At 39.8% G+C, this 20,833-nt stretch overlaps 1 protein-coding gene across 1 annotated transcript; it reads left to right on the forward strand.

The window, feature by feature from the left end:
- Nucleotides 1-100: 100 nt before the first annotated feature.
- On the forward strand, nucleotides 101-20,504 carry CDNF (cerebral dopamine neurotrophic factor). The gene is made up of 4 exons (XM_019460729.2): nucleotides 101-377; nucleotides 12,449-12,576; nucleotides 13,878-14,019; nucleotides 19,841-20,504. Exons 1-4 carry the CDS (start codon nucleotides 275-277, stop codon nucleotides 20,017-20,019), a joined length of 552 nt encoding a protein of 183 aa, XP_019316274.2. The 5' UTR covers nucleotides 101-274; the 3' UTR covers nucleotides 20,020-20,504.
- Nucleotides 20,505-20,833: the final 329 nt, after the last annotated feature.

The raw sequence follows: 20,833 nt of genomic DNA on the forward strand, positions 1-20,833 counted from the left end.
AATCCCCCGCCCTACCGGAAAAGCACAGCGTGGGCGATAGTGCGCATGCTCCAGTGAGGGAGGGGACTGGAAGGGGCGTGGACTCTTTCTAGGCCCTTTCCTGGAAGCCAATGGAAACTGCCGATTGAGTTGCGTCACTTGTCCTAGCAACTCCGGGCAGATTTTTTTCCCAACCACTAGCCGGGCTCTTCTGCGTCCTGTAACAGCCCGGGCCGACAGCAGCGTGGCTGTTGGTGGACGCAGGTGGCGAGGCGATTGGAGCGGCTGGCTCAGCATGCGGTGCGCGGGCCCAGCCGCGATGGTGGCCTTTTATGCCGGGCTTTGGGTCTCTAACCTGGGGCCGGTGCTGGGCCAGGAGGCCGGGGCCGACTGTGAAGGTGAGCGGTGTGAGACCTGCTTGCATGGCGGTGGCACCGCGCTGCAGCGCAGCTGTTGTCGGCTTTGGCTTCTCCCGGCCTGGGCTATAAATAACATTTAACTCCGGAAATGTAGGCCCAGTTCCTGGTTTCCCATCGCCTTCTCCCAAGCCTAGGCAAAACTTAGATCCTGGCCCAGTGATACCTTGAAGCCGCGTTCTGGTTTTGAGGTTATTGAACTGCGGTCAAAGGTGGAGGGTTTGGATTTGGATTAGATCTTGTGCAGACCCCCTAGCTTCCGAAGACCCTGACGCTGCATTGGTTCTGCTGCAGCTGACGGGCGCGACTGGCCTCTCCCTGCACAGATGTCTTTCAAATTTAAATGTCTGATTCCCAAAAGAAAAATAAAACGCTAAATTGTCTGTAATTGAGTTGAGGTGGCTTAAACCAGAGAACGTAACTAACGTTTGTTTAGGGCTTTACAGAGAAAAGTTGCTTTACAAAGGAGTACATTAACTCCTGAAGAGGAATACCCAGCAATGATTCCTTTTCTGTTGGCAGAACCTCAGCTGTGCACTTGCAGTCTGGACACGTGAATCTAGGTTGTGCACCCCCCGCCCCCCCCCGCCCCCCATGCCTCTCCCTTGCAAAATCAGAGCGCTAATACCTACTTCAGAGGGTGGTTAACAAGATCAAAGAAGATAATAGCTATGCTAGCTATGCTAGCCCCTTGCTTCTGGTCTACTGTAACACTTCCATTTTTCATTCACTGAAATAATTTATATAAGTGTATATTCTCCTCACTCGTTTATGACCTTGGGACTCTATCCCTACTTACCAGGAAATTATAGGGTCACAATATACACTGAATACTGGATGACCGTAGTTTGTATAGTAACTTAATGAAGTCTTAAGGGTTGGAGTCCAGTTTTATGTCGGCCCTGCAATAATTAAACTTCTCTTCAGAAATTTAAAATATCTACACGATGTTATTTTAAAACTTTGTATAGATATAGATAATTGTTCAGCTAGGTTATAATTTTGCTTAAAGATCTCTTATAACTGTGTCCTGTACATTTAAAGCAGAATTTGTGAGACATTAACAACTGATTTGATTACTTACCGATTTAATTTCTGGAGTGTCTACCTGAAAACATTTCAGATAAGCCAGAGCATCTGGACTTATTAAATGTGAAGCTTATGCCATCTTTCCTGGATTTATTAAAGCATATTGTGATTATTGCATGTCTGACTAGACCTCATTTTCTACTGTCTTTGCCCCTCTTGCTCAGTCTGCTTCCACCAGTCTGGTGCCCTGACTGTTCTTGGACCCACCCAGGTCACTCCTGCAGTAAAGCCTTTGCACTGCCCTGCCTGGAGAGTTCTACCCCAGGCAGTCCACTAATTTTTTCTCTCCCTTAACTAAGGTCTCTGCTCAAATAGTTTATCTAAGAGGTTTTCTTTGGCCATCCATTTAGGATAATAGTATGACTTTGTCACCCTCTATCCTCATTACCATGTTTCTTTTTCTTCGCAGCCACAAGATACTTTTATTTATTCCCCCAGAATGTAATCCTTGAGGGTAAGGACTTTGTTTTTCAACAGCCTAGACCACCGTCTGGTACTTAATAATTGCTCAATGAATATTTGTTAAAAACATGAATGAGAGGCTGTTCTATTTAATGTTCTGTTCCTATTAACAGCATTAAGAACAAGTAGGACTTCAAGCTCTAAAAGAGAACATGACTGTTCCTCTAGCTGAAAACACTGGATAAAATAAAAATGTAAAAATATTTTTTAAGTGTACCTTAGTAAGGCATACCCAGAGGCCAAAGCCAAGGTGGAAGTGGAAACTAAAAGAAGGAAAAGGAGCAGAAAGATGGCTTTTGCCATGAGGGCATTTGTTACCTAGACAATCTTAATTTAGGTTTTCATGGCTTTGGTAAAATAAAGAGAATGAAGACAAAGCCCAGGACCTTCCCAAGGTAGGAATGTAATAGTAGGTTCTCCCCCAATTCATTTGGAACCCCAAAGAGTTAGACCTTCATTTTAAAAGGTGACCTGGAAATAACCACAACTCTACCCCCATCATTAGAGACTAAAAGGACTTGTGGTTCTTGAACTTTGTACCAAAAGGGAAAACAAAAATGTGTCCAGATAACTCATAATCACAACATAGCCTGCAAATGCATGGAGGCCCAAATGCACACAACCTGAGTAGTCTGAAGCATCTCAAACTGAAATTTTACTTTAAAGGGATGTTAAGCAGGCATCAGCAGATGTTGCTCTTGCCTGTAGGAATCCACCTTTAGCCCAGTCTGCAAATAATTCTGAGAGTCAAAGTCTAAAAAATAAAGCTCACATTCAGAAAAGTGGAGACTAGTGGGAGACACAACGCAGAGATTAGTGGAAAGGCTTCAGGTACTGGAATTATCAGGCACAGAATAGAAAATACATTTATGATGTTTAAAGAAAGAAAGGAAGGGACTGAACATATGAATAAAGGGTAAAAGACTATTTAAAATGTCCACCCATATTTGGAAAAATACCAGATTAAACATCTACAAATAGAAATTGAAGGGATTAACAGCAGATGAAATATAGCTGATAAAAGAATTAGTAAAAAGATTGAAGAAATTGTCTCCAAATGAATCATTGGGAGAGAAAGAAGGAAAAAAAGAGAAAATCTCAAACACAGCCAGAGAAAAAAGACTGATGACCTTCATAGGAATGGCAATGAGATTGTCAGATGATTCAACAGTGAAAGACCCAAAGTCACACAGCTAGTAATTAGTAAAGCCAGGATTTGGACCCAGCGGGTCTGGCTTCCGAGCCCCATGCACTGAATTACTACCTATACTCCTTTCTGGTGTGGTGTTGGGAACTAAATTATTTAAGGAAATTTTACAAATAAAATTGGAACAATGAAGTTGTATACAAATTATTTAGGAAGTTCTGGCTATTCTTAAAACTCTTAACTCCTCATAACATGTGTTATGTTTGTAGATAGTAATTCTCCCTTAGCCTTGCACCAAGACTAATCTGGTGTCTTTTTAATTTTTTCCCCTCCCAAATCAAGCAAATAATGTGGGATTGACTTCAGTTTTAGAAGGTGTGGATGGAACTGTTGAAAATAATGTTTCTAGCCCACTGGTAGTTTAATTATTCCACTAAACTGACTCTAAACATTTATCATTATCTTTCTGAAAAAATTGTAGCTCTTTTCCTGCAGGTGGCATTATGCTATTTTTAAAATACTGTTTTTTCCTTTTGGGCCCTGACTGATAATTGCTTAATTGATCTGTGATGACACTTTAAAATTCTAAATTCAATTTCATTAATACTACCAAATGTTTTTAATAATTAAAAATTTTTTAATGTTTATTTATTTTTGAGAGAGAGACAGAGCATGAACGGGGGAGAAGCAGCCAGAGAGGGAAACACAGAATTTGAAGCAGGCTCCAGGCTCCGAGCTGTCAGCACAGAGCCTGATGCAGGGTTCGAACTCATGAACTGTGAGATCACGACCTGAGCCGAAGTGGGACGCTTAATCGACTGAGCCACACGGGTGTCCCAATATTACCAGATATTGTATTGAGCATGTTGGGGATTTTTGTGAGAGTCAAAGATATTGTGGTGAGTTTTTAACATAAATTCAGAAATATTTCAAACATACAGAAAACATTTATATAACATATACTTAGGATCTAGATTGATTAAATGTTAATAATTCGCTACATTTGCTACCATTCTCTGTCTTTAAAAAAATAAAATACAATGGCTTTAGCTACCGTTTTCTTTCCATCCTTTCCAGGAGAAATGTCTGTTCTGAACTTAATGTGACTTTCTTTCCCATTTTTAAAGAGCTTTTACTATAAATGTATGTATCCACAAATAATCTATGTAATTTTTTGTGATCTTACATGTATATGATTGTACATTGTACATACTTATGTGCAACTTTTTTCACTCAACATTATTTTGGGGCAGTTATGTACATTAATAACTATAGATGTGGTTCATTCTTTTTAACTTGTCTCTAGAATTCCACTTTTTGAGTGAAATACAGTTTGTGTAACTATTCTCTCTCTGAGGTTCTGTTAGGTTCTTCCCACTTTTACATAATTTTAAGCAACGGTGCTCTGAATATTCTTATACATGTCTCCCTGAGCACATATGTGATGATTTCTCTAGGTCAAAGAACAAGAATTGCTGGGTGATAAGTTATATGTATTTCCAACTTAACTTTTCCCTACTGGACTGTGTTTTTCTTACAGATATGCAGGAGCTCTTTTATTCACCCAAAAAATACATGCCTCACATCCAATTGAGTGCTTCACTGAGGACAGAGCAATATGGCGTCAGTGGGAGAGGTGACAGAAGCTGAGGGGTGAGAAGCAGTAGAAAGTCGGGTCATCAGGGCCTGCGGGACAATCTAAAGACTGGATTAGACTCTGAGTGATATGGAAAACCATAGGAAGGTTTTGAGTGGATGCAGTAGCATAATTTGACTTATATTTTTAAAGAATCTGGTTAGAATGTTGGGAATTCAGTGGGTCAGATTATAGCAATCCTCTGGCCAAGAAATTCTAACAATGCAGGAGAAAATATAAAAATATCATAAAGGAACAAAGAGCTGACATGATAAAAAGACTTGCTAGGGCAAAATTAAAGGGGAAGAAGCAATCCTGAATGGTAAATGGAGTTTATGGTCATTTTGCCTGGATGACACTGGCCAAAGTAAAGCTAATCTTTGGTATGAGGAGGACAGAAGTCAAAGCCCAAGACTTGTTTTAAAGGGGGAGTCTACTGGGATGTTCTTCTCTGTTAATCTGGGGTTTCCAAAGCGTTACTCCCTCAGACAAACAATAAATCTAACCCATCCCTGCCCACAGAGACTGTAAGGAAAATTTCCTTGACACTGACCAGAAGAGAAGAAAGGAATAAATATATTTCTGAGAGATTATAATCACAAGATGTTCTCCGTTGGGTTTACAGCTAAAATTCACATGGATGGTTCAGTCGGTTAAGCGTCCGACTGCGGCTTAACTCATGATCTCGTGGTTCGGGGTTTCGAGCCCCATGTCAGTCTCTGTGCTGATAGCTTGGAGCCTGGAGCCTGCTTCGGATTCTGTGTTTCCGTCTCTCTCTGCCCCTCCCCTGCTTGCGCTTTCTGTTTCAAAAATAAGTAAACATTAGAAAAATTCACATCAGGGGTCCAAAAAATTATCAAGCTATCCATTTAGTTTAAAGTATTCCCCAGCTAGTGGCTCCAAAGCCTGATAAATATGAACACAATCCCTTTATGGACGTAAGGCATCTTCATTTTCGGTCTCAAATAATCTCCACAAATACATTTCAAGTGACTCTAAGTGTCATGCAGGACAAAATAAGCAGCAAAGAAATAATCAAGTGTGAAGGGGAGGTCAAGGACTCTGTTGTTCACAACAAACCTTTTATAACTCATTGACTTTAAACTAGGTGTGGGGAGTGTCAGGGAGAGGAAGAAAGGAGAGACTTGGAAACCACAAACATTCTTTAAGCGTTTTTGTTAAAGACAAGTGGGGGAATCGGGTGGTATTTTGTGGTGACGGGGGATGTGGTGTTGGGAGAGTTTCTTGTTGTTTCTAAGATGTGAGAAGTAACAGCATGTCGTGGGCCAATGGGAAAGGAGACCGGAGGGAGAGGCCAGAATGCAGGAGCAGGGAGTTGATAGGATCTCCTCGGCAAGTAGCAGGTTTGGCAAAGCTCATTCACAGAATTAAGATAGAACATGCAAGGACAGGTGTGGTAGGTGTGGTGGCAGAAGCAGGAGAGTTCCCTCCTGTTGCTTTTGTCCTCTCAGAGAAATAGGATGTAGGATCATGAGGTGGGAGTGGAGGTATCAGACAAGGTTTGAGGAGAGAGAAGCTTTGCAATCATTCCTTGGGGTGTGGGATGTAGTGTGAGAATGGTCAATGGAGTAGGGTTGTTGAGTAGCTCTGATGGCTCACTGGAAGTTAGTGGTCATGAATTTAAAGCAAGACCAGTGGACACCACTGTGTTATTTCCTCCAGCCACGTGCAGCCAGCATAGGTACAAACTGGGTGGAGAGATGGTTTGAACCAGGGTTGGGGTTTTGCTGGGTGCATACAGCAAGGGAGGGAGATGCAAGGGAGTTGAATTTGTGTGCAAAGGAGCAATTACACTGTTGACCATAGAACCTAAGCTGGGTAAGGAAGCGTGGTGACAAGGTGGAAAAATCAATGGATTGTATGTGTGGGTGGGTGTTGGGTGTTAGAGGACATGAGCTGGGAGGATAGGAGGTGATGGTCAGACAACGGGACGTTTCAGCTGAGATTATAGAGGTTATACTCATTGGTAATGACTGGACCTAAGAATATGACCATAGGGATTTTTCATGTCTTCTAGATATTAATCTTTAGTCAGTTATAGAAGTTGTAAATATCTTCCTCCAGCTGGTGGCCTGTCTTATCTTTTGTTTATGATTTTTTTGGCATTACAAAAGTGTTCAATTTTGCTGTCACCAAATGTATGATCTGTGTTTTGGGACCTTTAAGAAATCTTTCTCCATGCTAATGTCATGAAGATGCTTCCCTGGTTTTTCTTCTAGAGGTTTTGTAGTGTTGCTCTTCCCATATAAATCTCTATTCATTCACCTGGGGTTCAGGTTCGTGTGTCGTTTTAGGTAGAGATCTAAGTCTTATCTTTTTCCGCAGTAAGTTGTCTTAATATCATTTATTGACTAGTCCATTTTTTCCATCCATTGATTTTTAGCATCACTTCCATCCTATACCAACCTCCTCTAAAGGTGTCTATTTGTTTCTAGACTCTATTTGTGCATCTGTTTCTATACTAATTCTCTTGGTCTGTTTCTGTGCCATTCCCACAGTGTTTTCAGTGCTGTAGCTCTAGAAATGAATCTTGATATCTGATAACATCTACTCCACCAACTCCCCCCTTTTTTTCTTCTTCAAACACTTCTTGGCTTTGATTTGCTCTTGTTTCTTCGTATGTATTTTTGGACCAGGTTGTCAAATCTATAAAAGTCCTATTGGGGGTTTGATTGGAATAACGTGAAATGTACAGATTTATTTAAAAATAATTACCCTCTAAGGGTGCCTGGGTGGCTCAGTTGGTGGAGCATCTGATTCCTGATTTCGGCTCAGGTCATGATCTTGTGGCTGTGAGATTGAGCCCTGCATTGGGCTCCTTGCTGAGCATGGAGCTTGGGATTCTCTCTCTCCCTCTCTCTCTGCCCCTTCCCTGCTGGTGTGCGTGTGCTCTCTCTCTCTCTCTCCAAATAAATAAACATTAAAAAAATGATTATCCTCCATAATATTGAATCTTTCCATCCATGAACAACAAGGCTTTATCTTCTCATTTCTGAGGTCTACTTTAAAGTTTTGATCAAGTTTTGTAATTTTTCCTCTAAAGCTTTGATACATTTCATTAAATTTATTCCTGGTTACACTAGAATTTTTATCATGATTGTAAATTATACCTTATTTTAAATTTGCAGTTTCCTCATCATGTCTTCTTATCACTCTGAAATTCAGCAATTTTGCATAATGTTCTCCTTATTAAGAATGTTTTTCTACAGAGACAATCATATAATTTGCAAATGATAAAATTTTTTTCCTTTCTAAATAAACATTTGTTCTGTGAGCTAAGACATCCAGTTCTATATTGAATACAAGTGTTGATAAAGGATCATTTTATTGCTAAGTAGGACACTTGCTGTAGAGTTTTTGTGGACATACTTTGTCAACTTAATGTAGTTTTTTTCTAGTCTGAGTTTGCTATGTGTCTGTATGTGTCATACTTTAATCATGAGCCAAAACTGGATTTAATCAAACACATACACATCTATTGAGATGATCATATAATAAATTGCATTACTATTCTAATTTTATTATTTTTATTTTTTAAAGTTTATTTATTTAGTTGGGGGGGGGGAGGGGCAGAAGAGAGGGAGAAAGAGAATCCCAAGCAGGCTCTGTCCTGACATGGGGCTCGAACTCACAAACTGTGAGATCATGACCTGAGCTGAGATCAAGAGTCGGATGCTTAACAGATTGAGCCACCCAGATGTCCCTGACACATATCTTTATTAATCTAACTAAACTGCTCAAAGTGTTCTTTTTCAGGTTTGCAGTTTTAGTTACCTATGGAAAATGAAGTTCTAGATCTATTATACCCACCCACGTCTGTCTCCTGCACACCCATTCCCCCATCTTATATACATTTTTTAAATGTTTATTTATTTTGAGAGAGAGAGAGAGAAACGGTGGGTGGGAGAAGCCAGAGGGAGAGAGAGAGAGAGAGAGAATCCCAAGGAGGCTCTGTGCTGTCAGTGAGGAGCTTGATTCAGGGCTCAATTCCCACAAACCATGAGATCATGACCTGAGCTGAAATTAAGAGTTGGACACTTAACCGACTGAACCACCCAAGCGCCCCCATTTTACATACATTTATATCACCATTTTGGATAAAAATAAATCTCAGGGTTTATATTGTTGTGCCCACGTAAATATCATTCACAGGTGAGTTATCTAGTGCACCAGGATTTCATCTTCCATGAACATCTTTCTCCCCTTGAATTGAAACTAGCCTCAATTTTTCTTTGAATAATTTTTATTTCAATCATTAATTTATCTTCACATTTTTTTTTCCTGATAGAACTGAAAATCATCTCTGAACATGTTAACTACATCAGGTAGTCTATTGGTTTGGTTTTCTTTTAAAAACTTAAGTTGAATGCTTAATCATTAATTTTCCATTTTTTTTACTGAAAGATACATACTTTATGTTATGAATTTCCTTAGAAGTACTGACTTAACTATAGTCCTTAAGTTTTATATACAGCATTTTTATTGGAATTAAGTACTAAAAATTGGACATTCCTATCACTACTTTTTCTTTGACCCATGGGTTAGTTAGAAGTGTGTATTTAGGGGCGCCTGGGTGGCGCAGTCGGTTGAGCGTCCGACTTCAGCCAGGTCACGATCTCGCGGTCCGTGAGTTCGAGCCCCGCGTCAGGCTCTGGGCTGATGGCTCGGAGCCTGGAGCCTGTTTCCGATTCTGTGTCTCCCTCTCTCTCTGCCCCTCCCCCGTTCATGCTCTGTCTCTCTCTGTCCCAAAAATAAATAAAAAACGTTGAAAAAAAAAAAATTAAAAAAAAAAAAAAAAAAAAAAAAAAGAAGTGTGTATTTAAAAAATTTCCAGGCATACAAGAGGATGGACACTGAGTTGTATCATGTTATTTTTGTTACTGATTTCTAATTATATTCAGGGAAGGTAGCCTGCTTGGTACAGAGTTTTTGGTACTTGTTGAGACCTGCTTTTTGGCTTACTACCTGGCAAATTAATGTGAATATTGCATATTTTCTTAATAAGAATTTCTCTAATTTGGGGGAGAAGAGTTCTATATGTTATAAGGTCAAATTTGTGAATAGTGCTCAAATGTTTAATGTCCTTATTAACTTTTGGTCGATTTGATCAAATAATTGCTGAGAGAGTGTTCAACCATCTATTTTTATTGTGAATTTGTCAATTTCTTCTTATAATTCTATAAGGATTTTCTATATTATTAGGCTATGTTATTGGCTGTTCATTAGTTCAGAACTTTTTTTATTTATTTTTTTGGTATTTCTGGTAAGTGCTTCATTTTCTGATTAGTAGTGACTGTTGTTATTCTCAAAAAGTGCTTTACAGAGCTAAAGTAGATTTTGGTTAGACTTTTTCAGGCATATCTTTTTATTTTTAAAGTTTCTTCAATTTTGTTGGTTTTTGTTTTTTCAAACTCTTTGCTGTAGCCTCATACTTTTTACGTGACTCTTATATTCAGCATATAATTGAATTTTTAATAGTTTTACTCTGAAAAATCCTGTTCTAAAAAGGAGAGTTTAATACATTCATACTTATTGTAATCAGTGATATATTTGGATGTTTTTCTCCTACTTGATTTTGTGAGTATTTAAAAACTTATTGTGCTTCTTTCTTTCTTTCTTTCTTTCTTTCTTTCTTTCTTTCTTTCTCTTTCTTTCTTTCTCTTTCCTGCCTTCTAGTGGACTGATAAATGTTTTAACAATCCTTCCCCATGCCCTGCACCAATACTGATCTGAAAGTAATCTTTATATTACTTATACTTTTAGTTATTACCCTTACATTGTTAACATGATTAGTTGGCTAAAAATTATTATGACTTAACAAGAATGTTTCTCTACCCTCTTCCTGGGTGGTAAAGGATCTTAGGAAGTTTCACATGAATTCTCCTTTATTTTCCATCTTATGTGTTGGGATTGTCCTGCATTTGGATTTTACCCTATGTTTATACCCCTACATGCTCATTATTATTGTTTACATAATTAATCTTGATTTAGATTTTTCTCCCACTTGCCATTCTCTTTTCTCACATTACTTCTTGTGATGTGTTTCTCCTTTCTGGATTTTGCCTCCTTCTTCCTGCATTTTATCTTTTAGCGGGGCTCTTAAAGTGCTTTGTACATAGGATGCTCAATAAATATTTATTAAAAAAATTAACTTAATCAAATGCAATAGTTTAAACTACACTAGGTGTCTAGTTTGTATATTAGGGTGATCGGTAGATCTTGCCTCATTTACCAGACCGCTAGATAATCAGACACTTGATTATTAGGGATGGGGGGACAGAGCACATTACCTGGTTTTTGTTAATACCGTGAATCAAGAGAGGGATAGAGAGCACCCAGGGCCTTAGCACTCTCCACTCTTCGTTAGTATGTTTCTCTAGAATTCTCTTTTTTTTTAAGTTTTCTTTTTTAACATTTATTTATTTTTGAGACAAAGAGAGGTAGAGAATGAACAGGGGAGGGGGAGAGAGAGAGAGAGATACAGAATCTGAAGCAGGCTCCAGGCTCTGAGCTGTTTGTTAGCACAGAGCCCGACTCAGAGCTTGAACTCACAAACTGCAAAACCATGACCTGAGTTGAAGTTGGACGCTCAACCGGCTGAGCCACCCAGGCGCCCCTCTCTAGAATTCTTTCTAAATCTAGTGCCACTGTTTGCCAGTGTAAGCTTCTGGCCTCCATTTTCTTCTTTCCTACTTGGACCAGACACTTGCCCCATCTGAGAAAGCCACATGGAAAGCAGCTTCCTCCTAGGGCAGAGGTACCTACTGGCTAAGTGTGTAGGGCCCAGGTCAGATGAGCAGGGATTTCATTCCCTCTCTAGCACTTATTAGGCAAGTTAACTGACCACTCTTTGACTCAGCTATCTCATCTGTAAAATAAGGATAGTAATGCAATTATATCCACACTTTGTTGTGAGACTTGAATGGGTTAATAATATACATTCGAACAGTGCTAAAACCTGTTAAGTACAACCTTAAGTACGGTTGTTGTTGTTGCCTGTGCCACTTCTCAGCTCCCTCCACCCCTTCGCTGGCTCTGGATGCTGAGATTGAATATGATTGTTCAGTTTGGAGTCTCATGTAGGTCCATGATGATAGAACATACAGACATATGCAGACGACCAAGGGGTTTCATATAAGATATGTATTCAGGTTTTCCTCTGTGCTTTAAACAAAGCTGTCCCAAGCATCATATCCTACATAAAGCTATATTTTCTTTAAGGGTTAAATTTTGAGGGAAAATTCTCATTTTAGGTTCAACTTGATTCCAAAGATTGATTCATTTATTGATTCAATAAGTATTATTCAAGGCCCAATACTAAGTTAATAGCTATAGGCCCCAAACCATTCTTTTTTTTTTTTTTTAATGGTTATTTATTTATTTTGAGAGAAAGAGAGAGAGCACACAAACAGGGGAGGGGCAGAGAGAGGAAGAGAGAGAATCCCAAGCAGGCTCTGTGCTGAGAGTGGTGCTTGATTCCATGAACTATGAGATCATGACCTGAGGCAACATCCAGACACTTAACTGACTGAGCCACCAAGGTGCCCCTGGCCCCAAACCATTCTTACTTACAATTTGAATCCATTGTCATAATGTGTTGAATCATATTTAACTTTTTTATTTGATGAGTGGGACACCCACATAGGTGTGGTAATAGTTATATTAAACATAAATACATAATTTCTTTGATTCTTCTAGTATGTAAAGAATTCCTGAACCGATTCTATAACTCCCTGATAGCCAGAGGAGTCAGCTTTTCCCTGGACACCATAGAAAAGGAATTGGTCAGCTTTTGCTTGGATGTCAAAGGAAAAGAAAACCGCCTGGTATGGTACATTTTCACCTTTCATTTTTCCCTTATGCTTGAAGAAAAGTGTTAATGGCTTCGATTCTCATCTTAGTCTTAATGTCTCCTGCTTAGATGCTTGCCTCAAGGATGTTCACTGTAGATAGCAAGCAGAAATTGATCTTCCAGTGAAGTGTACTCATGTATTTTCATCTAGAACGTATCTGGTTTCATTTTGCTTTCTGAATAAACCATAGGCAACCAGTTCCATGTTTTAAGTCAATTCACACAAATTCCTAATGACAAATTTCTGTCCTGGGTTGAGTGGGTAGACTTTCTCTTTCTTATCAAGACTATTACAGGGGTGCCTGGGTGGCTCGGTCGGTTGGGCGTCCGACTTCGGCTCAGGTCATGGTCTCACAGTTTGTGGGTTCGAGCCCCGTGTCAGGCTCTGTGCTGACAGCTTGGAGCCTGGAGCCTGCTTCGGTTTCTGTGTCTCCCTCCCTCTCTGTTCCTCCCCTGCTCATGCTCTGTCTCTCTCTCCTTCAAAAATAAATAAAAACATTTAAAAAAAATTGAAAAAAAAGACTATTAGTGAAACCTATCAAAACATTTTTATAACATCATTCATAACTAATTCTTCATATTATTTTATAATGGTGTTTTCTGAGTATACAAAGATGACTTATTTCAACATAGTGTTTCACTTCACTACAGATAATTGTAGGCCAATTCATTTCGCCTAGAATTTTCGTGTTCAATTTGTCAGTTAAATCTGCATTGTTGACTGTTCACCACTGACACATTGTAAACCTCTCAGCATTTATTTGTGCCATTAAGTTTCATATTTTTAAATGAAAGTGCTTAAGTTGGGCAGCTGGGAAGGCAGCATAGCATGATGGGGAAGGGTATGGACTCTAGAGCCACAATGGTAGATTTTTCCATTCTGTCTCTTCTGCTTGCCAGCTGGGTGACCTTCAGTTGGCTTGGGTGTAAAATGGAGATAATTATAGTACTTACTTCACAGGATTGTTGTGAGAATTCACTAAGTTAAGACCTTTAAAGCCCCGGGAGCAGTGAGAGCAGCAGCACCTGACACAGAGAAAACACTTAGCAAGTGTCAGCCCTTATTAGTCTTTGAGCATCGTGTGAATCGCAGGGCACTTCTAATTAACATGATCACGGGGATGGAATCATTTGTTTTCTGGTGTCTTAGTCAGCAGGGGTTAAAATTTAATAGCTGGGCCATGAAAACTAGGTTAACCTCTCTCTCACTTCTCTGAACTATATTAACTTTTTTCCGTCACCCAGCGACACTAAATTATCTTTGTTCTCCGTCAGTGCTATTATCTGGGAGCGACGAAAGATGCAGCCACAAAGATCCTAAGTGAGGTCGCTCGCCCAATGAGCGTGCATATGCCTGCAACAAAGATTTGTGAGAAGCTTAAGAAGATGGACAGCCAGATCTGTGAGCTGAAATATGGTATAATGGAGTCAAATGTATTTTTCCACTATGTCCAGAGCATTGCCAATTCTCTACACCGAGGGCCCTGTTTCTAAAACGTGAATGTGGGAAGAGAAGGCATTCTCCGCTGGCCAGTAGGTCGCTGGGCTGCTGAATGGTGCCTAGCGACATCCGAGCTCCTTTGGGGGAACAGAAAGGAGTAAAGCGCAATCAGCACTAGGTAGAACCGCCAACCCAGATAGCAACGTTTAATCTCTTACCTCACCAAGGCAAGGCCGACTATGTCTGTCAAGGAAAAATTCAAAATGTAAAGGGAGCAGCTACTCATGGTAAGCTCTTAAGGCAAAACTCTGCATCGATTCCAAGGTGATGTCAGGACTTTGCGGTTTTAAATACGACTATGACTTGTTCCCCTAGATTCGTCTGTCATTCTGCCGGGTTTACATTTTAGGAAGTAGGTTATTCACATCAAGTCAGGTTTTGCTTGATGAAGTAACCTTATCGAGGGTGCCTAAAATAAACAGTGAAGAACAGAAGAAGATGTCCTATTTAAAACAGTATCCTTGGCCTTATGAATTCCACAGATATAGATCTATTCTTACACAGTACTGAGGATTTGTATCTGGGCCAGCCTTTTGGGTACACTGAATAGGTGTGATAAAAGCCATCCCTCCCTTAGTCTATCCTTAATACCTGAGATTCTACCAGGCGAGACTCATTTCTTTTGCTTAAGTCATTTTTTTTTTTATGTTGCATATCCACTGTAGTATTGTAAACTACCTAAGTAATTAGCATCCAACTCTGAATTACCTTGGTCTTATTTTCCAAGATAGCTGTGTAACATGCCTATGCACCAGAGCAACATAGCTGGCTTTAACTAGGTTTAAGTTTGGAAGATACCAAAGGCAACCTATTTCTCAATTTTTTTGCCAAGGACAGGCTCTCATCTCCAAGGTAGTGATTATGGGGAAGGCATCCATTTTTATTGGCTTCCAAGTAATGAAGTAGAGGCAGGAATCACTGAGTCCATATAAACAATATTCACAGAAGGGACAAACTATGCTGATTCTTTCATTTGCCAGATGTATTTTGAGCAATGTCTGCTATATTCAAGGGATCCTACTTGGCTCCTTGAATAATAGAAAAATCAGTCAGATATTATTGAGAAGAAACACATACTTACTAATGTTTTCGCAGTGATGGCCACTAGAGGCCCTTGGGGAGCCATAAACTAGCTTTAATTTTGGTATCAACATTTTCCTTACTGTTTTAGGGTTACAGAGTTTTTCCTGTTTTAAAATTAATGCCAGAAGCCAAGTTCTCTAGAAAAACTCAAAGATACTACTGACACTAGCAAGAAAGTTTTTTCTCCCCCTCAGTCATTTATTTATTTATTTTTTCAATCATTTATTTTGACTGGACTACTAGTTCTAAATTCTCTTTCCCAGCTTATTGTTGGCAGGAAAGTTGAGATTGAACAGGGTCTTTGAATTGTGGTATATTAATAATTTGAGCTATCAAAGCTTCTATGTTTAAAGGTATTTTGTTAAGTCAGCCATGAAATTAACGAACAAGGTAAGTGTAGAGTGGATCATGTTTTCAATTAGAAAGGTGTCATTTGGTTTTTGACCCGAAAGAAGGTTTTTGCTATCTCTCTCTCTCTCTTGTTTTTTTTTTTTTTTAAGAATGGGGATCACTATAAAAATATAAGCGTTCTCGGGAGCACAGAGTGTAGCTGACCCTCCAAATAAAAAAAAGTTTGAAAATGTCAGCTTTTATTATTTTATTTTTATTTTTTCCTCATTTATTGAGACTTAATTGACATAAACATTGTGTAAGTTTAAGGCATGTACCATGTCGATTTGAAACACTTATATATTGCAGTATCACCACTGTGTTAGCTAACACCTCCATCATGCCTTACGATAACCATACCTTTTTTGTAATGAGAACATTTAAGATGCACTCTCTCAGTAACTTTCAAGTGTATAATACAACGTTATTAACATAATTACCACGATGTACATTTTAGATCCCCAGAGTTTGTACCCTTTGGCCAACCTCTTCGGCCAATTTCTCCACCCCCCAGCCCCTGGTAACCACCATTCTACTCTCTGTTTCTGTTAGTCTGGCTTTTTGACATTCTGTGTATAAGTGATACCATAGAGTATTTGTCTTTCTCTGTCTTATTTCACCTAGCATAATGTGCTCAAAGTCCATTCATATTGTTGCAAGGAGCAGCGTTTCTTTTCTCATGGCTGAATAACACTTCATTGTATGTATATACGTTTGTATCAAACACAGACACAGAGCACATCTTCTTTATCCATTCATCTATTGACACTTAGGTTGTTTCCATATCTTCGCTACTCTGAAAAATGCTGCAACGAACATGAGAGTGCAGATCTCTCTTTAACATCCTGTTTTCATTTTCTTTTGATATATACCTAGAAGTGGGATTGCTGAATCACTTGGTAGTTCTTTTAATTTTTAAAGGAACCACCGTACCATTTTCCATAGCGACTGTACTAACTTACACTACCACCAACGGTGATTTTTTCCAAATCATTTCCAATACTTGCTGTCTCTTAGGTTTTTTTTAATTTTTTTTTTTCAACGTTTTTAATTTATTTTTGGGACAGAGAGAGACAGGGCATGAACGGGGGAGGGGCAGAGAGAGAGGGAGACACAGAATCGGAAACAGGCTCCAGGCTCCGAGCCATCAGCCCAGAGCCTGACGTGGGGCTCGAACTCACGGACCGCGAGATCGTGACCTGGCTGAAGTCGGACGCTTAACCGACTGCGCCACCCAGGCGCCCCTGTCTCTTAGGTTTTTGATGACAGCCATTTTAACAGGTGTGAGGTGAAATCTCATTGTAGTGTTGTTCTGCATGTTCCTTATGATTAGTGACGTTGAGCACCTTATCATGTACCTGTTGGCCATTTGTATGTCTTCTTTGGGAAAACTGTCCATGTCTATTCAGTTCCTCTGCCAATTTTTTGATCAGATTGTTTAAATTTTTTTTGCTGTAGAGTTGTATGAGTTCTTTATATATTTTGGATAGTCACCCCTTATCACATATATGATTTTCAAATATTTTCTCTCATTACATAACTTGTTATTTATTTTGTTGATGGCTTCTTGGCTGTGCAGAAACTTTTTAGTTTGATATGGTCCCACTTACTGATTTTTGATTTTGTTGTTGTGCTTTGGTGTCATATCCAAAAAATCGCTGCCAAGACCACTATCAAGGAGACTTTCCCTAGGTTTTCTTCCAGGATTTTTATAGTTTCAGATCTGATGTTTAATTCTTCAATCCATTTCAAGTTAATATTCATGAGTGGTGAAAGCCAAGGGTCCAGTTTCATTTTTCTTCATGTGGTTATCCAGTTTTCCAAACACCATTTATCGAAGAGACTATTCTTTCCCCATTGCATATTCTTGGCTCCTTTGTCAAATCTTAGTTGACTGTATATGCAAGGGCTTATTTCTGGGCTTTTGATACTGATGGGATTTTGGAGTGATGATGCGGATCAGGAGCCAATGGCCCAGAAGGAATTCTTGAGACATCTTTGGTGCAAAAAGGTGATTTTATTAAAGCATGGGGACAGGACCTGTGGGCAGATAGAGCTGCATTGGGGTTGTGAAGAGCGACTGGTTATATACTATGAAGATGGGGGAGGTAAAGTCAAAAGGGAGGCCTCCAGAAAGACGTTGATATGCTAAAGAGGACTCCTAAGATACCTGAGGCTTTGCTATTGTCAAGCTAAGGTTATTTTCCCTCTAGTAAGGCATTAACATTAAGACACCAGGGAGTTCCTGGAGAAATGTTCTACTCTGTATTTGCTTCAAGTATTTGTCAATGGGCTGCAGGTTATAAAGACATTTAATGTCATTTATATTTTCTTCTTCTTCTTTGTTCCCCATATCACTGCGGAGGGGAGGGTGATGTTAATGCTCCAGGAAACTGAGTCAGTCTATGGGTTTCTGGAGGCTAAGCTATTGATAAGATTACCTTTTTCTTGTAATTTTCTAAAACATCTATAAACTGATGGAGACTCCTATGTCGCATGACTGTGAACTCTATCACTGGCTCTACCACTGGCTTTTTTTTTTTTTTTTTTTTTTTGCCTTTGTTCTTGGGCAGCCAGGAGTGCCTGAGGAATATCACGCATATCCCACCTGGGGGGAGGGGGTATTGTTAGGTAGTGCCCAGCCCTCAGCTTGCCTTATGCTCTCTCATCAATACTACTCCACTGGTATGTGTATGTGTCTGCTTTTATGCCGGTACCACCCTGCTTTATTATAGCTTTGTAGTATGGTTTGGAATCAGGAAGTGTGATGCTTCCAGCTTTGTTCTTTCTGAGGATTGCTTTGGCTAATCTAGGTCTTTAGTGTCTCCGTACAGATTGAGTTTTTTTTTTTTCTTTCTTTTTTTTTTTTTTGTGAAAAATGCCAGTGGAATTTTGACAGGGATTGCATTAAATCTGTAGATGGCTTGGGGTAGGATGGGCATTGTAACAATATTAATCTTCTGATCCATGAACATGGGATGTCTTTCCATTTGTGTCCTCTTTAATTTATTTCATCAAAGTACTGTAGTTTTCAGTGTATAGATCTTTCACCTCCTTGGTTAAATTAATTCCTAAGTATAAAGTGCCACTTTTACACTTGAGCACACTTACTGGAAATTTTTGATAAATCACTTGACCACTATGTTAGGTTGTTAAAAGGCTTTTAAATGCCGTGTTTATTATGCAGGGAAAAAGGAAAGGGCTCCTCAAGAGAAGTCAAGCTGTAAAACTCCTGTGCTGCTACCAATTGTTTAATAAGCAAGCTTAAATATTGTATCCATGTTCAAGCACATGCCTGTCATGGGGCAGGGGGAAGGGGATTTGCCGCTGGAAGGAAAGAATTTCCTCTTTCTGATGGGGAAATTATGAGTATGTCATAGATGAGCTTATTTTTTTTTCTTTTTCTTTTTGAGTTTGGCAATAGAGAAGTAGTTGAGTTCTTGACATTTTCTGCAGATAGTCTGTAAATGAAAACAGTAGTCTTTCTCCAGGAGTTAGTTGTTAACAAGAGTCGATAGCAAGAAGGTAAGGAACCAGATTGGCCGGCACTAAGGCACTAGCATGAGAGAAGTGGGTATATCCCAAAGGACCGGAAAGGAATGCTGTGATGATTTTGTAATCCCAGTAGGGGCAGAGGACCAAGTGAGTTCAAGCAGAGAACCGAAACAATTAAGGATCAATGAGGATGTTCTTAATTTTATTCACGCGTTTTGGTTTCTTTGCATTCGTATTTAAAAACTCTTGACAGTGCTTTGTAATAGGTGTGCCCCTCTGTTTTAATGCAGACATATCTTCGTACAGAAAGTGAACCGTCACTTTCTAGTTAATTACGACGGAGGGCTTTCGATCGGCCACACTCAAGGCCACCCCAAGGCATTGCAGTTTATCAATCCCCTTCTTTTTTCCTGGGGAAGAACGATTAGGAGGCAGCACAGTGGTTTTAGTAATTACGATCTTGAGAAGCCATGGAGTGGTCACAAATACCGCAAAGCTACCCACGCCCCTGTCTTGGAGCAAGTTATAATTTCCTGGAGAGCAAGTTTAATAGAACGCAAATGATGCCACTAGCTTTGTAGATAACACATTTTCCTTAGGTAGATCTTGGTTTCCATAGAAAGTGGAAGTGTTTCCCACTTTGGAACAAAGGGTAGTCGGCACTAAGATAAGTAACACCACTGGCCTTTCTAGGTGTTTCACAGTTGTTTTGGTTTTTTAAAAAATGTGCTTCCCCCCCCCCCACCCCCCACCCCTTTCTGTCGTTTAGAAAAGCAGTTGGACCTGGCATCAGTGGACCTATCAAAGATGAGAGTAGCGGAGCTGAAACAGATACTGCGCAGCTGGGGCGAGGAGTGCAGAGCCTGTGCGGAAAAAACCGACTACGTGGATCTGATCACAGAACTGGCCCCCAAGTATGCAGCGGCGCCCCCCAAATCAGAGCTCTGACCCTCGGGCGCCGCCCACGCGCCCTTGATGGGAGACACAGTGACTCTGCAGGATACGGACTTGTGGGTTAGGAGTAACCGGGAGCTGCGCTGTGTGTGGTCTCATACTTTTTGTTTTGCTAATACAACCAATCAAGACTTGCTTACGGGGGTTGTAATTAAAATGTAATATCAGTGGCATCTTACATTTGCAGTGTGCAAAAACCTGAAAGTGCCTTTCTCATAATGTTTGGGAGGATTGTATGTATGTCATCGTCCGTTTCCTTAAAATTGGGAAACGCGAACGACTGAAAAATGGATGAAGTTGAGTCCAAGAAGGAAAACAGTGGCCAGAGGTCCCCCCTCTGTGCACTAACTTTTAATTAAATATATTGGTTTAGGGTAAAAGAACAATGTTTGGTTTACCTAACTCCCACCTTCAACCCTAAGCAATAACACGGCATAATCAAAAGATTTTGAAGAGTAAACTGTGTATTTTCAACTGCACATCAGTCTACATTCTGGCTCTGTTTGGTATCAGATGTGGGAGGGCAGGAGGCACTACTTGAAATGAGGGTTTCCCAAAAGAATACCTATTTAAACCTACCGAAAGAAAATAGATGGAGAATCCAAGCAAGTATAGCCAACGTTTCAGCAAACCGTATCAACGCTCAGGCTGTTGATTGAACCAAGCTCAAGGTGTTTTCTACTCCTTTCTACCACGTGTTAGACAAGCTTTTGCCAGAGGGCTAAAGCCTGGGAAAAGGGCCTGCAGGCAACATAGAGCTCTATGGTTCTTTATCAGCTGTCAATTGTAAAATCATTCTTGGCTCTAT

This window comes from Panthera pardus, unplaced genomic scaffold (genome assembly GCF_024362965.1).
Source record: "Panthera pardus isolate Hobbes unplaced genomic scaffold, ASM2436296v1 HiC_scaffold_6, whole genome shotgun sequence".
Lineage (NCBI taxonomy): Eukaryota > Metazoa > Chordata > Mammalia > Carnivora > Felidae > Panthera > Panthera pardus.